Source organism: Eschrichtius robustus, chromosome 7, assembly GCF_028021215.1.
Source record: "Eschrichtius robustus isolate mEscRob2 chromosome 7, mEscRob2.pri, whole genome shotgun sequence".
NCBI classification, from domain to species: Eukaryota; Metazoa; Chordata; class Mammalia; order Artiodactyla; family Eschrichtiidae; genus Eschrichtius; species Eschrichtius robustus.
This window is the reverse complement of record NC_090830.1, coordinates 79,544,580-79,562,530: the sequence shown is the minus strand read 5'-3', so window position 1 is coordinate 79,562,530 and position 17,951 is coordinate 79,544,580. Positions and strand designations below refer to the sequence as shown.

At 38.5% G+C, this 17,951-nt stretch overlaps 1 protein-coding gene across 1 annotated transcript in view; it reads right to left on the bottom strand.

The window, feature by feature from the left end:
- The window catches only part of KAT6B (lysine acetyltransferase 6B), a 179,872-nt gene that overhangs the window by 44,006 nt on the left and 117,915 nt on the right, over positions 1-17,951 (bottom strand). The window contains 9 exon segments of the mRNA XM_068547944.1: positions 826-967; positions 3,067-3,182; positions 4,740-4,861; positions 5,852-6,160; positions 6,163-6,196; positions 6,198-6,783; positions 9,630-9,762; positions 12,220-12,301; positions 12,529-12,644. Of these exon segments, the coding sequence (XP_068404045.1) occupies positions 826-967; positions 3,067-3,182; positions 4,740-4,861; positions 5,852-6,160; positions 6,163-6,196; positions 6,198-6,783; positions 9,630-9,762; positions 12,220-12,301; positions 12,529-12,644 (1,640 nt within the window).

Here is a 17,951-nt window from a genome sequence, read left to right as displayed (position 1 = left end):
CAATGTACCAAGATGGGTAACAGAGAAGAAAATAAGGCAGGGCAATGGAAGTGCTCAACCAGAGTGAGAGAATTAAGAAGGCCTGTGACTAGGCAATAACAGGAAAAGAAGGCATGGCCTCCTCAAGGTACAACTGACTCAGCTAAGCTGGATCCCTGAAACTGACAATAGAACATGATGAAACAATGAAATGATATAGCCGCAAAGACCTTCTGCTACTAAATCAATTCTGAAAACACAAAATGTCTTCAAGAACACACAATGACAGACACATGGCCACAAGGGGCTCCTGTGAAGAGCAGAGTTCTCCAGGGGTGGCCATCTACCCAGATGGGGGTCGGGGGAGTCCCAACATCTGCTGGGGTCTCACCAAAAGGATTATCTACCCTGCCAAGAAATGGATGGAAACACAGGTGGTTGTGTATTGAGGAGATATGTACAGCTGCTCAATTCCCTGGAAGAGTGAGCACCTGCCAGACATTGGCTGGAGCTGCTGAACAAAGCTAATTTCTCCTGCCAAAGAAAGTAGAATTTACAAAGAGCTGAGGAGACCATAATTTCACTGGCGAATATATCTGGTGCAGACAGGGATTTGGGAGAAGACAAAAAAGTTAATGTGATGGAGGAGGAATTCATCATCAATCTCAACGGTTGCTTAATATGGTTAGAAAAACATACCAAAACATGGAGATGTTTGAAAAAGCAGTCTGAATTTCAGTGCCAAAACCGAATATACTTTGTACCTTCTACGAACAAATCAGTACATAGTCAACAATTAGAAACACTAGGTTTCAAATGCTGAGTTTTTTATTTACACATGCTTACCTCAAATACTGAAAGGTCTTTCCTTCGGTAAATTTCATTTGCTGGAGGATGAAACCATCCACATTTCCTTGAGTGTCTTAACAAAATATTTTTACTTTTCATATATTTAAGACAGAATTCACACAGGTAAAGCTTTGGTAATCTGTCGAAATTTTAAAATCAAAGAATATAATCAGATTGATTATACTCCTGGGGAAAAATATTAAATATTGTTCTATTTTCTCTAAGCCATAAAAAGGCTGTATAATAGTATTTGAAAGAAGTAGTTTCAACAAAAGAAAAAAAAAAAAAGGAAGCCAGTAGTAAAGAGAGCGTACAAACCTTATATTATTTTTCAATCTAATAATATTTGCTGCCTTTACTTTGCGAACAAATAATTTGTTTCCTTAGAAATGTCCTATAGAAAGAAAGGTTTTCAGACTTGGAACTATGACTCTAAAAACAATGGCGTCCTGTCATCCATGAATATTTTTTAAATTTCAGACTTAATGTCATAATTTCAACAGTACATGTAATCAGTGGTGTAACTATAACAATCTTTTACTCAGAGAGAAGTGAATTCATTATTTTTAAAATGATCTGTGTACTTATAAGGCAGAGAAGTCCCAGAATTTAGTTGTTTCCATTTCTTATGGATAAGGTAACTTTAAAGTTATCATCAGTTGTACATGGTCTAAAGGAGTAAATATAGTCAAGTCAAAAGACCTTATTTGTTCCTACCAATTCCACCGACTCTTTGAATAACATTAGATAAACAGCTTTCTCTCCTCTGCTGACTTTTTCTCCACCTTAAAAATTATACCATTTTTTACTTGTGCCCTATCATGCTTAAGTGGACACTGCTAATATTTACAAGAGAATGTTTAAAAGCACTTTCAACGTCTTTGGGGTATAAAAATGGGGAGCAGTGTTTTGGGAAGAATTAGATACAGACGCAGCACAGTAATCTCAAATCTTGGATTCATATGCAAAATTATTCAAAGCTCTTAGAACACATGACTTATGATTACCCATACAAATAAAAGCTCATAGGTGTTTTTCAAAAGTTGTTAAGGAACACACAGCTACGTGATATGAACTGGGAAGAGAAACCAAGACTCCTCTTAGTTTGTCACTTAACTTCTAGAACACCCTGCCCGTTTTCTCTGATGACTGGGCAGACACCACCAGAAAGAGAAAAGGACGATATCTATTCTAGAAGAAAAGCAAATTTGTGATTACCAGAAACTTTGCAGGCTAAAGCATTTGAGGAGATACTAATAAACTGTGCCCTGACATACCTGAAGGAAGAAATCTGTTCACAAGATACCCATTTTTAGATACATTAGTTCAAGACAATTTCACAGCTAATCTTAGTTCAAGACAAAAGAAAATTCTAGTACCATTATTTTCTCTTCATTTTTAACAAGTTAGTCACAAATGGCTCTAAAAGTCAAGATTTGGGGAAGGGTCTCTTAAGGCTACCCACGCCCACCTACTTTCTCCCATTTTTCCTTCTTTTGCTATAATTTCTCTTAAAAAACTTGACAATAAAATGCCAGAAATCAGAGATAAAACTAACAGGCCTAATTAGGAAAATGAAAAAGGCAACTGAGAAGAAACTACCAAATATTTTACAATGGCTAATTTTTTTTTCTTGATTTGGTTTCTTACACAAACAATACTTCCCCAATTAACCAAAGAGAGAAAAAAACGATCTAAAAGTTAAAAGGCAAAATTTACAACACCTGTGTAACTAAGCAGTATAAGGTGTTTACATATAACAGTGAATACTATAAGAAGGTACTGGCGAAAGTAATAGTTTTGGAAGCACTTATACTTGACTATCGGGACGTCCCTGGTGGCACATTGGTTAAGAATCCGCCTGCCAGCGCAGGGGACGTGGGTTCGATCCCTGGTCCGCGAAGATCCCACATGCCTCAGAGTGACTAAGCCCGAGAGCCACAACTACTGAGCCTACGTGCTGCAACTACTGAAGCCCATGCACCTAGAGCCCGTGCTCCGCAACAAGAGAAACCACCGCAATGAGGCGCCCGTGCACCGCAACGAAAAGTAGCCCCCCGCTTGCCGCCACTACAGAAAGCCCACACGCAGAAACAAAGAACCACTGCTGCCGAAAGAAAAAAAAAGAACTGACTATTAAAATTTATGTCCTAAAAATCACCTAATTCCAGCTTTAGAATGTTTCTTCCTCACATATGAGACATTAAGGTTGTATACCTGCCAGGCTTATTCCATTACCTTGCATATTCCTGTGGGTAAGGCGAGGAGTACCAGGTTTGGATTTCATATTTCCCAAATTCTATTACAGATGGGTACCGGCCACAGTCTTCTACTCCACTTTCACACTCTATTTTCTGTCAGACAGAAAGAAAACAAAATATGAGGATTTCTTCACTTACGTTTTGGTTCTTTCACCAGTGGATACGAAAATCTATCAAGACCAGAATACTGATCGTAATCGTGAATTTTCATGTTGTTGAAAAAAAACATTATAGGTCCTTGTGAAATTATAATCAACTTTGTATAAGATTCATATATAAATAGCCTAAGAAACAGTATTACCAAGATAGGAAATGAATACCTGTTAATACATACAAATGTCTACTGAACTAAATTTAACGATCTGCTACAATGTATTAAAACTGAGGAAATTAGATGTGGCTGTTACACACTGTCACACTGTTACAGTCCCCTGTTCCTCCACCAAGTAATATTTAACCGGACTGTAGATAAATAATCAATTGCGAAGTTTGCAGTTTGATTCCCATCTCCTTTTACTCCCATGCAGGAGGTTAAGAACTCTGCCGGCCTGATTCACTGTGGCATTCCCTGGGTCTAGCCCAGTGCCTGACACAGACAAGAAATGTTCTTGAATGAAAACGCCAGTGTTACCAGGTTGGAAAGAAAGGGCCTTAGATTTAGCAGTAACTTTCAGGTAATTGCCTGCTGTTCATCACGTCTATATACGAATGCCAGATACGGTCCCCCAAAATGGTAATATTTAAGGACTTCAAAACTCAGTGATGGTGGGGTGGGGCGGGGGGGGGGGGCGGGATTTAACATTTTATCTTAGCCAAAGGAAACACTACAAAGAATGCAGAATGAGGAATGGAAATATCCAATGGCCCCTCAAGTAGAAATAAGTACAAGTATTTAGCCCAAGTGGTTGCTACAAAAAATAAAGCTTAAGAGACTATAGATAGCCCCCTACTCCCCATAAAAGGAAGTGAGGTGGGGGTGGGAATCTATCCATGAATGTGGTGCCCTGGTAACAGAATGTGGTCTACTGACAGAAGAATTCACAATCCATAATAAATTTGTCTTTGAGAAGTCTCACAGCCTTTCCTTTCAATGTTTTGCTGACAATAAGCTATGTAGAGTTAATATTTTAAGGGGAATCATTTAAAGAAATTACTGGACAATGAAAGTAAAAGTGATTACAACTGATCATGCAACACGATATTGCCTTTGCCAATGTCCAACAGTTAAAATCAGCAGACATTTTTCATATGGCTGGCCACCTGTGCTGGAAGAAACATCGGTCAATTTAAAAGTGATGTTCTTCTTTTTGTGAACGATTTAAAAGGGCTATTTTCTTAATTTGAGCAAAAATAATCAGAAATCTACTCCTTCACCCCTAGAAGCGTTTTTCAAAATCTGGCTCAATAACTGCTACTCTGGCCTATTCTGTGAGACCCACTGAGCCATTACCAACTTTTAAGAGTGGAGACAACTCTATATAAAGTCATTACTTTCGAATGTAGAGTCAACAAAAATGATGGTAGCAGTTAAAGAACCACAAAGGATTTTGAGGGGGATTCGTTATAAAATCAAGGCAGTTAATTTCATAGTACTCATATGTAAAGGTCACGTATTATCCTCATTACTAGAATGCAGTATCCTGGCCTTACCTCCCAAGACAGTTCCTGGGCCTGCTTAAAAACATCCAAATCCTCTTCAGTAACGGTATCCTTGTTTCCAATCACATTTATATCTGTACTTTCTTGTTTGATGCTTATTTTGATTTCTGTATCTGTCATTTAAAACCAGCAGAAAGTGTATTCACTGACTTGCATCATGAATAACCACCATATAATTATCAAAATGGCACCAAATTAGCAAAGTGGGCAAATATGGATTTTTTTTAAGCTTTATTAGCTTTTACATCTAAGCACTGCTCACAGATCCAGCAGTACCTTTTCCCTGCTGTACTCAAATTGTTATTTGAATTATCGCTGTTGTCATCTTTTTATAGCTTCGACAAATAAATGACGGAAAGGGCGAGCAATACAAAGCAAAATCATAGTTTTCAACCAAGATTAGAAGGCATATCAATGTCTAGGTATAGAATTCCCATGATCACGTTTGAGATAATAAAATCTACCACTTTGTCCAAATGACACATTTTTGGCTTTTGTTTTATAAAGGATAGCAAATGTAACGGGCCAATTTGTTAAATGAAATCATGAAATCAGTTTTCTCCCTGAGGTGAATACACACACAGACACACTCACATCCAAAACCACACTTCACAGAGTCACAGATCAGGCTTTGTTGAGAAGGAAGCAGGATGAATTTTGTCATGAGAAAGCAATGGACAGAGGGAGACGAGGAGCTGATGTCCCCGCTGCCGGAAGCACAGACAGCACATGGCCACGCAGCGCTGTGGCTGAAGAGGTAGCACGGGGAGGAACATAGCAGAGGCGTTAACAGTGGCTACTCATGCGGGACTACAAAGCCATAAGCAATGCTACGGACGCATCTGGGGGGTCCTAGTGTCACTACAAATGGAAATAAGTCATAAAAAGTGGGAGAGTATTAGTTGGAAAAACAACATTTTGGAGGTTTAGTCAGCATTAGAAAAAGGTCAAAGTTTCACTGCTTCTGTATGAAAGTGAAGTGAGAACAAGAGAAATAGCTAAGACCTATGTGACAAATAGGAATTGACTGATTCTTTTTTTGGGGGGGTTGGGGAGAAAGGGACGGGACGCAGGTTTGGTTGGAGCTTTGACCTTTTGCTTACCATCATCCTGATCAGGTTTAATCCTTCCGTCTGTCAAGCTCCCCTTCCCTGGTGAGGGGGTCCCCATCTGAGGGGTCACTTTATATTTTAACCTGCCTAGCATCCTGTGCTTTTTAAGGAAAGTTGTTCGCTTGAAGTGAGCAATTGCTTTAAAAATACGTCCTCTAGCCATCCCCCAGCTAGAGGAGGAGGGGTGAGAAATAAATCTACTTCTAATATCTCTTTTTCCAAAGAAATGGGCTTTCGATTTTGCCGTGGAAGGGAATTCGATTTTACGACGCATACGTTTAGGTGGTGCATAACTTGGGTGTCCCTTTTGGCGAGACTGTCCCTGAGTGGTATAGATATGAGAGAGGCCATCAAAGAGTGCCTTCAGCTGGCTGTTATTAGTGAGACTGCTAAAGGAGGGCACGCTGGACTGGCTGGAAGAACTCTGGGGAGAGGTAGAAGAAACAGAAGTGCTGGACTTTTGTGAACTGGGGCTCTGACCAGAGATGGGGGTTGCGGGTGGGAGTGAAGAAGGTGGAGGTTTTAGCTTTTGTGTGGTACCTGGAGCCAACACATGAGAAGTGCATGACTGTTTCTGAGAGACCTTTTTCCTTGGACGATAGTGCTTTGAAAAGTCTATTATTTCACCTCGTGATCTGCGACCATCAGGTGATGGTGTAAAAAACTTAGTAAGGCCATCAATGAGCCCTTTGGTTTTCTTGTTAACTTTAAGTGTAGAGGCAGAAATGTAGGTGGAGGTGGTGGTGATTTTGGTGGTGGCACCAGGCCGAGTGGGGTCTGTAACAGCCAATCTGCTGCTTGAGTCCTTCCCAGATGCAGCATGACCAGATGAAGGTGTGGTACAGACTTTAGTCTTTTGACCCCTACCAGGTGACCCCCTTCCTGTGAATGCATTCATGGATCCTTCATCACTGGTTACAGACCTAGGCAAAAATTTAGAGAATAGTATCAGCATTTAATAATAGAATTATAAAGGTATCTAACACAAGTTTATAGCAACTAGATGCATTCAATGTGCTTAAACTTAAGAAACTGAATTGCAACCCGAAGCGCTGCTTGTGTGTGTGTGCCTCCACCTAGGTGTTTCTCTGTTGAAACAGGTTGCAGCCCCTACATTGGCATGTCATGATTCTCCCAGGGCCCATCCAACAGGTACTGTTAGAATCATGTGGAACCAAGGGCAATATGGATAAGAAAATTTTTGAAGAGACTAAAAGATCACCCAATGCTTTCATTATAATTAAATAAAAACGTGACCCCTTGTGTCGTCACAAGTAATTATGATTTCCTGAAATGTCTTTTTTAAAGTATGAAAGGAAGTAAGTCATAAGTATTATCTAGAAGCAAAAGAAGAAGCTTATCTAATCTGTAGTTAGAAGTAATTTTAACTCAAATGGAAAATTTATGTAAATAGAATTTGGTTACATCTATAAATTAGTACTTTTTTTTTTTTTAAAGAAAACATTAAAAGATACCCTCTTCCACTTAGCACTTTATGCTTAGGATGATAAGATAAACCAATAATACTCTCTAAGTAGAGGAGACAATTAGTTACAGCATAAAATACTGCTGAAAAAAGGACAACAATAGCAAAAAACTGAAGAAATGATTAAAGAAAAGCTACAGCGGGTCAGACATGACATGGAAAGTCTGGTGAAGAAGCAGCACATTTACCATGGTCATTATCAGACACTTGGCATCAGAATCTTTATACACTGGTTCTGACTGCTATTTCAGTTCATTTGATGCTGGTTCTGCCCATACAGCTGTGTGCTCAATGGAGACCGGAGGTCACTCCACTACCACAGCTGCTTACAGGAACGGCAGCTGCCTGCCCTCACCTCAGGCTAGGGCTTGGAAAGCTACCCATTTTGCAGCAGAATTTTATTCAACAGAAACATTTGCATGTGAATTATGGCAGTGCTGGGCCCAAGAATGGAGCTTAAAAATTATCAACTGAGCTGAAGGCTAGTAATGACGACGAAATGGAAGCCTGAAAATGATATGATCTTGAATTATAAAAATATCTTAAATAATTACAAATAGAAGAGCATAGCTTAGTGGTCATCCTGTACACAGAGATTTAATGAACAATTTCGGCAGTCAGCTAAAGGGGCGGCTGGCACAGATCAACAGAGTGAGCTACCAGGCTCATCCGAAGCAGCTCAACCGCCAGGAGCTGCACCCAATGCCACCGAGTCAGCCAAATCAGGTTAGAGCTAGAGATCTCCAGCGTCACAGTGAGAGCTACCAATAAACTACTCATCCAGGCTAAAATGTTTCACATCAGAATGCTACATTTGGACTGTATCTGGAATCGATTGCCCAGAAAGGATAATATGCTTATAAAGCATGTAAAAAGGAAAACTCCCTAGACTGTCTTAAAAATTCCTAAGCTCAAAGGACAATTTTGGACAAACAAAAGGTTAGGATTGGTGCCAGATGCAATTTTCAGCTGTGTCCTTTGTTTAGAAAGTTTATATCCTAATTTGGTTTTTTTAATTGGGCCCTGAGGATACAGTCCCATTTCGGGAAAAATGCTTACACTGGACGAATGCAAAAACATATAATTTCTACTTCAAATGATGCTAATATGAAAGATTTTATTTGTGAATAGGTTTCATGTTTGCCTCTAGAAATTAACACAAATTCCATATTAAGATGTCCACCAGTTAGAAGGTTTTCATAACGTTTCACAGAACACTCTAGAAAGGAGCATGCATTTTTCTATTTCTCCTTTGGGAGATAAAGGTGCGGGACGATACTGTTTTTCTGAGAGCAGGTAATAAAGTGAATTGCTTCAGATAAAATTAGGGGGGGAAGAGTAAGCAAGTGAATTAGACACCTGGTGTTTCTTCACTGTGTGTGCAGAGCTCTATTCATTTCTACATCACAGTGACCCTTTCACTAAGCCTAAAGAGAAGGGCAACGGTCTTATTGATAGAGCTGCTTCAGATATGCAAGTCTACTGATTTCATTTCTAAACATCTTACCTAATGCTGACAGTCAGTTCTATACTCTATATAGGTTAAAAAAAAATACATCCATTTCTCCTCTTATCTCTTCTCTACTTCTCCAAGTAACTCCTGCTAAATGTTCTACTTGGCTTTAAAGGCATCTATGTGGCAACAGGCTAGAGGAAATGGGGCTATCATAGTAGAACTGCAGGCTACTGCAAATATATTATTCTGTCTGTATGTTTGCACACATGTGCACATACCAAATGGTCTTGTCTAACTCTTTGGAGGCAAATTAGGACAGTCATTTGCAGGTTTCTTAGAAGCTCCTATTTCAGAAAAGGGATCTTAAAAAGTTGTAATACTAAATTAGCACCAGAAAAGAGAAGTATTTTTCTAAAACGTTATCTGGGGCAACAAAAGAGAGTCACTAGAGATGTGAACAAATCCCTCTCTTGTTTTAAAAACCCCCAGAAAAAATATTCATATAAGTAACCTCTTCTAATGTTCAGCCAATAATAAAGTAGACAGAATAACTGTTTCCAGTTCTTACATTCTGCTTCTATCCTGCTGCTTGAAAAATGTCACTTAGCATCACAGATACTGCCAACAGAAGACCCCGAAATGCCAACTGTAATTTAAAATGTTATTTTCAAAAAAAATTTCCACAGCTTATGCAAAAGGAGAAATATTCCTCCTCCCTTGAGTTTGTAAAAATGATACTAAAAAGATAATGGAATCTAAGGGGGTTACAATCAACTATATCTTAAAGCACAACATAAAAGATTTCTTTTGATAAGATCTCAACCTACAACAATCGTTGCTTTAATTTATTTTTCGGTCGTCCAATGGGTTTTGCATATCGTCGTTTTATTTGTGCAGCTTTCTCATGAAGTAGTTTTCTTCCCTTTTTCTTTGGTCTGCAGACTTGGCAAATCCACATCCCTGAATTAATATATATATGAGAAAAATATTTTAATGTTTGATTTTAGGAGAGAGATTAAATATAAACTGCAGCTGTTAATAAGCTGCCCAAGGACGCCTGTATGCAGAACTTGACCCTAGAAGATGGATCACCCTCTTCTGTCATTCTCCTCAGGACGCTGTCATTAAAGGTCAATTTCCCCAGGGTCAAGGTGCTGAGAGCAGAGGGCTGACCCATCTCAGAACTCTTCCAATAGGCTTTTCCCAACATGTCACCAAGCTTCCCTCGACCATGTAAACACACATGAAAACCCAATCTTGTCAGATATTATATATCTTTTGATTTGAGGGAGACATTTTCAAGTCAACTGTTTTTTTGAAACTTCTGGGGAAAAAGTATTTGTTTTATCGTCTCTTTTTGAAAATTTTCTAACTAAATAAATTATAAGATATAGTTTTTAAAAGTAAAACTTAAAATGTTTAAGTACTATGGAGCTACAATAATTAAAACTATGCACCTGGCATATGGAAGCAGGTCAATGGATAAGAATTGAAAGGCCAGAACAACTGAAAAGTTTAGCATATCATGAAGGTTGTATTTCAAATCAGTGGGGAAAGGATGAAACGATTCAGTAAGGGGTGATAGAACATATAGCTGTCTATCTGGAAGGAAAATAATTATTTCCTATCTTTTATAAACACAAATTCTAGGCAGATGAATATTATATGGCAAAATTAAATGTTACAAGCACCAGGAAAACTATGTGGATATTAATATAATCTAAGCATGACTGACATGTAAGACTGAAGCCATAAAGAAAAAGATTCATGGATTTGACTACATAAAATTATAAAGAGCTTCTGCAAATCAGTAAGAAAAAAGTGAAAACCCCAATGGAAAAATGATTAATGAATAAAAACAGGTGCTTTACAAGATGATATACAAACAGCCAATAATCAAACACAAAAAAAGTTCAATTTCACTATTTAAAGAAAAAAATCATCAGACATCTTTTTTCTGTTACCTAATTGGTAAAAATTTTGAATAATAACACTGTATTACATTGAATCTAAGATACCACTGACTATAAGGTGCATCTAATTTCAAAGATGTTAAAATGGTTTTTAAAAAAGTGTGTCTTAGATTCAATGAAATATAGTAATAGTGAGTGTTGGTCATTTATACAGGGAAACAGGTATTCTCATACACTGGTGGTTGGTCTGAAAACTGATACAACCTTTCATGTACACAGTCTTTGATCCAGCAATTCCTCCCGGAGGAATTTATCTTAAGGCAATAATTGTGGATGGAAAAAATTGGAAACATTTGTAATATCCAAAATAGAGGATTGGTTAAATAAATTATTCTTTTCTTTACATGGGGTTGCAAAATCAATTATGTTCAGGAACCACCCAGGTATAATATATGTGACTGAAGCAAGCTGGAAGGTAAGGCGACAGGTAGCAGTGAGACTGAGGCAGAATGGGGCACTGACAATTCAAATTCAAAATTTAAAAAATATTGCACCAGCTCTTCTGTAACACAGTTAAGAGAAGTCTTTAAAAAATATAGAGAGAGATATAGATAGATAGATGGATAGATAGATAATCAACAAAACATTTCTGTGGCCCACAGTCACCAGGTTTGTAACCCCTGCTCTATGTACTATGGAGTTCTACACACTTATTAAAAAGTATGTTTAGGAGAACACTTAATGATGTGGGAATGTGAGAAGCTATTGTTAAGAGGGAAAAACCATAAACATGTACAGAATGTTCCATTTCTTTTTAAAGGGGTGGGTGGGGGCAGGGAAGGAATTTCTAACTGATTGTTTTTTTTATCCCTTTTTGTCAATCTATATTTTCTAAATCTTTCACAATGAAAATGTATAAATTTTGTAATAAGAACGCAAAGTTATTTTTAATGTTTAATATATTATCATATGAGAAAAAGAAGGCTGAGCTTGGCTGACTACCCAATAAATAGAAAAGAAAATCCATATTCTATATGGATATACCCATGTAAGATAGTTCAGATCCTCATGTTCAAAATTATCAACTAATGGCCAAGAAAATGGTGATGGCTCCTGTCATAGGACTTTTCTGGAGTCATCATTATCACCATCATCGAAAATAGGTAATTTCTTACCTCTGAACACTGTACTGAATAACATGGAGAGTACTCTAAACTTCTGACCTACCTAATCTAAACTTATTCTAATAAGGGAGTGGTTTCAGGAGAGGAATGGTCTTTTTAGTCCTGTGTCTGAATTAGAGTATTTATTATATACATTACCCCCAAACTAAATGCTTTTACACTTCTCTGCTCACAACCTGTGCCAAACCCACAAGTATAGGGAAGGTAGGAGGGATGAAAAAAATGCTTAAGGAACCTGTATACTTCTGAGCTGTCAGACATTAGGACAAGGCTAATGTGACATAATAAAACACATTTTTTAATATGGTTTAAAAGTTCACCTTTTGGCATTCTGGAAAGTGGGGGATCACAGCACTCCATATGGAATCCTCTATCGCAGGAGTCACAGAAAAGCATATTATCCTGCAATATAACATATTAGAGACTAATTGAGACTGAAGTCAACTGTAAAAGGCCACAAATTCTTATGTTGTCCAATTAACAAAAATAAAATATAAGGAAGGAGCACCACGATCCCTGTTGAAATGTATTTAAACATTTAAAAATAACAACAACCTACAAAAATGAAAAACCTTAACACTGAAAACTAACAATTTACCTGGAGACAGACTACTGAGAGCAATACTTACTGCATTTTTGCCTTGGATTCTACATGCACTGCATGTCTTGCATTCGATGCACTGCCACCTTAAGGCCTTTACATTTGTTGTTAATTCAGGACAAAATTTCAAACAGGATGGATGTCCTATAAGAATAAAAAGCAAATTGCTTTATGGGACTGGTGCCTTCAATTTTTTAAACTCCCGTTCCCTAATATTTAATAGATGGTGATGATGCCAGCCAAAGAACCTTAGGAACTTGAAAGTACAAAAAGATCAAAGAGGGAATTCCCTGGCAGTCTAATGGTTAGAACTCCGAGCTTCCACTGCAGGGGGCATGGGTTCGATCCCTGGTTGGGGAACTAAGATCCCCCGCAAGCCGCATAGTGAGGTCAAAAAACAAACAAAAAACCGTATCAGAAAAAATATATATATATCAAAGAATCCAAATTACACTTTCCTTTCTGTCTCCCCTGCCCCACCCCCATATGTGAGAGAGTGACTGTACAAATGTTTTCCCTAAGAGAAATTTGGGAAATTTACACCGATTCTAATCACAAGTCTTGGAGAACTTGAAGATAACGTATGCTCAAGATCATGTTCTCAGGCCTGTGCCTTCTGTTAAATCTCTTGACCTCACCCTCTTCATCGATCACCATCTACTCCGAAGTTTCCTGGCTTGCCAGCCTGCGAGAAGAGTGCCGAAGTTCAAACAATTCCTGCTCTCTGAGTATAATGAAATCTTAAAACAACAGTTAACTAACTAAAAATCTGTGGCTGCTTAACATAATACAACAAACAAATGGAAAAAAGAAAAAAATATCCAATAGGATACAAAGAATGTCTCATTGCTGGGATACACAAAGAAGAAACTATTGCCATCTTGCCCCTGGGACACTGAATTTAAAATCTGTAAGTAGGAATAGAAACAGTGAATTTGGAAGTTGCAAGATCCAGGCTAAATGGAATATGCCAAGAAACATACCCTTAGCAAGCGTTCCCCCATTTTTCTGAGTGTTCAGCTTTTCTGCACTGTTTTGGACACACTTTTCATCTAGCAACTCTCACCTCACAGAGGAAAACTGGAGACCCCGAGGGGCAACGCCATTCAAGGAAGCCGGCCAGGCTACGCTGAATAATAGATTGCTCCAAAAGGTTTTGGGAAGTGTGAGCCTAGACTCTTTGGAAGGCAGTTCAGTTTGAAATCTGATGGTCTTTTATCACATAAACCTAAGATCTCCAAATTTGATTTTATTTTTCTAAATCTGGTCTTAAAACAGTAAGAACGTTAGTAAATCCCATGTGAAAGAACTTATAACCAAGCTGCAAAAGAAACCTGAGGGGTAATAAAAAAAAAAAAAAAAAAAAGCAGATACTGCAATTTCAAAACTGTTTTATAATTTCCTGACTTTGGCAGGCTCATTGTTTAAATATGTATTTTGGGTTGCTGCCAAAAAGATCCTCCTCCCTAAAGCTTAACAGGTGCTTCATGAAATTCCACCCACCAGGAGACTTGGCTTTTTGAAGTAAAAACATTCAAAATCAATCATCAATACTGTTAATAAAAGCACACTATTCCTGAGTTTAAAAAAAAATCTAAACATCTGTATTTAAGATGTTGAGCAAATAAAATGTTGTCATAGGATTATGACCTCAAGCAGGAGAGACACCCAGGCAGATGCATTTAACCTATGACACTTTTCTTTTACAAGGGCTTCTCTCATTCAAATGAATGTGGGGGGGAAGAGTTTAAATATATAAAAATGGTTATCAATCACCTCTGTCTGCTCAGGAACAGCAAAGACAGCTTGCTTTTTGACTTTAAGAAGTACACTCTGAAGGGGGAGGGGAAGTTCTACTTTGATCAGGTTTTTTTTTTTTCCCCCCTTAGGTAGTGAGGGGGGTAAAAACTCAAGTTTTAAAGAACAGCAATTTAAATTCCACCCTTAAAATGGGTCCCATCAGCTTAAAAGTATACCATTTACTTCTCTTTTTTTCTCCCTTTTTATTACTTCCTGTAAGTCATACATCACTAGCACATATGACCTCAATTTCATGCACTAAATTTTTCTCTACATTAAAATCTTCTTTTGTACTTTATAGCTCAATATCCAGCAACTAAGGTAATTCACATCATATTATATAGCTTACTATTTATTCTCGCAGATATCCTATGAAAAATAATTTTTAATAATTAATTGTACATTTTGAAAGTTAATGGATTTCAGCCACTTTTAATCAAGAGCAAGGAATATGCTTCCTCTTATTGCTTTCTCTCAAAGTAATATTATATCTCGACTACTACCACTTAAGCTACCCTATCAAATTCTAAAATCTTCAGCCTATCTTTTCTTTAGGCAGCAATCTTACCTTTATTTAGCTCAAGAGAATTGGCCATAGATCCCTTCCAGCTCTAAATTTCTATGATTCTGTAAAAGATGCTGAGGGATGAAGAAACATTTCCACTTTACTTTCTCACGGCCAACTTTAAAGTAACACAAAAGACTGTAACTAAACCTTGACATACTACTACACAATCTATAATAATTAGATAAAGGACAACAATACTATTGATAATGCAAGTCCTTACCTCCCATTTAGCCATTCCATAAATTCAACAATTCCCCCTAAAATTTGGGTTCTCTCTGATGACACAATTCAGGGTGGTTTACCTTTCTGGAGTTTGTTTTATTTTTGTGGCTTGCAATTTACCTGATTTGAGAACATAATATATATATTCATTCACTCATTCATTCCTATTACCAGCACATATTAAGCACTGGTAGCTTATAACAGTTTTATCTAGCAAAACCAGAGGAGTACTGTTTAAAATTAAACAAGTATCAGTGAGACCACAAACCAGTAGAGATGATTTTTGGAGTAAGTACTATGGGAGAAAAAAAAACATGGGCTCTGCAGTAGACAGAATAATGCCCCCCAAAGATATCTATACCCCTATAACTTGCAAATATAGTACCTGACATGGCAAAAGGGGCTTTGCACACGTGACTAAGGGTACAGGCCTTGAGATGGGGAGACTACCCTGAATTATCTGGGTAGGCCCAATCTAATCACGAGTACTTAAAAGCAGAGAATCTTCCAGCTGGGTTAGTAAGATGAGATGAAAGGAGGAGGAGAGGTTCAAACTAGGAGAAGGACTCCACCCAGTGTGGGGGAAGCCACACACAAGCCAAGGGATATGGGTGTCCATCAGAAGCAGGGAATGCCGTTCACCTGACGGCAAGAAAATGGGGATCTCGGACCTGCATACGCAAGGAACTGAATTCTGTCAACAATTTTGTGGCAATGTGTTATAGCAGCAACGGAAAACTATGAAAGACTCAAGACACTCGGTCCCTCGGATTGGCTATCTGACCAACCATCTGTCCATCTGAGACACAGTGAGGAAAAAGACAGACATTTCAGATCACACAGTCCACCAGGAAAGACAACCATTAGACAAGAATTAGGATGGGGTGGCTTGGAGATATGGGTGAATCTAGCAGGAGGTTAGAGGCAGGCCTTCCTAAAGAAGAGACCCAAAGGATAAGTGGGAACAGATGGGACCAGAAGGGGAGCAGGGTGGGAGAAGACAGCATGTGCAGAGGGAGAGGAGAACACGGTGACATTCAAGAAGAGGAAAGAGGTTTGATATAACCAGCGTGAAGGGGATGGTGATGTGCAAAGGGGTCAACAGGAGCCCAATCCAGAAGAGTGTTTTGGGCTTGGATTTTTCCTAAGGTTAACTGGTGGACACTAAAAAATTCTGATTAGATTTACAATTTTAAAAAGTAACTTAGGCTTAAGTATGGAAAATGGATGAGGGGAAAGAGGGTAAAGATTAAAGTTAGGTTATTATAATAGCAGCTCTGAGCAGGTCTGGTGAGGGTTATGGATATACTGAGGATGTAGGATACATATTAGGATGTACAGCCCATGCATTTTTGGTGATTTCTTGCTATGAGAGAATAGGACAGAGGACGGCTTGTAGAACTGAATGAGTAGCTGGTGGTGTGCCATTTGCTGAAATGGGAAATCCCTGAGGAGAAGCAGGATGTTGTCTGTTTGCTAAGATTTCTGTCGTTTCTATTGTAGTGGTTGTTTTTTTGGGGGGGGAGGGAGCAGTGTAAGGTTCATCAGCTGTTTTGGATATAATCTCTGAGGAGCCTACGGGGTGTCAAGTGGAGAAGTTCTGGAGGCATTTATATCTAACAGTCTGGAACTCAGGAGAAGTTATGAAGCACAGTGAGGAAACAAAGGGCCAAGGACAGAATCCTGAAGAAACTATGAGGGGATGAAGAGAGGCCAAGGAGCTCACAAAAGATCTGAAAGAAGTGGTAGAGAGAAAACACAGAGAATATGAAATCATGGAAGCCAAAGGATGAGAACATTTCAAGGAAAAATATTCTCAACAAGTCAAGTATGGCTGAGAGGAATATCTGGTGTGGACTGAAAGATGTCCATTAGATTGTGACCAAAACTTAGAAGGCACCTTTAGATTTTGCTACATGGAGGTCACTGTTAATCATACCAGCATAAGTTTAGCGAAGTGACAGGCCAGCACAAGGCTTCTGCTTCCTGTTACTCTGCTTGGATGGTCAATCCAGCTTTGGGCTTGTGGAGAGTGGGGCTCCCCAACCCTTCTTCCTCCATCCTTGTCTATTCCTCTTTGGAGTCCATCCGGAGGTTTCTTTCTAGTCAAGGGTCTCCTTCCAAACCTAATTATTTCTGTGTCTACTCAGTGTGAAACTGGATGACTAGCCAACAAAATCCCTGGGGCATTTTCTCACAGTAACCTTAAGAAACTAGTGATTAAAAAAATACACACACACACACACTATACACACACCGATACACCCGTATATTGCACCAACAAGCTCACTCTGGGAACAGAAGGCAGGCAAGTTTTGTTCAGGGTTAACACACAAATAAAGACGAACCCAGGAGAGACTTCAGATCTCCTGAGGGTGGGCTGACATTGGACCCTGTGGCTCTGGCTCCCTTTACTGTACAAAGGTGATCTTCCTGCTCTCCCAGCTGCATCACAGCAGCCTTGCTGTCTCCAGTGTCAATGAGCTTCCACTTAGAATGATGCTGTAATTTTGAACTGTGCACTTATCTTAGATTTGCTAATTTGAAAACACACATGCACACAACTCATCTGTAAGTAAGATTTAACCACCCAGCAATCTGAGCAGCAGACACAAAATTTCATTTGGTATAATATCTAATACTTATGTGAAGCTAATTAAAGATAATTTGGTCTTAATGAGGCAAAGAGAATATAACAGTGTTAATTTCAAAGTAGGCTGATCCATGAAAGTCAAGTAAAATCACTTCCTAGTCCCAACATTTCCATAGACCTGAAGACTATGTAATGAGTCCCACATTCATTTCAGTGCTTCGTATAATCTTTCATCTTTGGGTAATGTTTTATAGTTACTGATAATCTT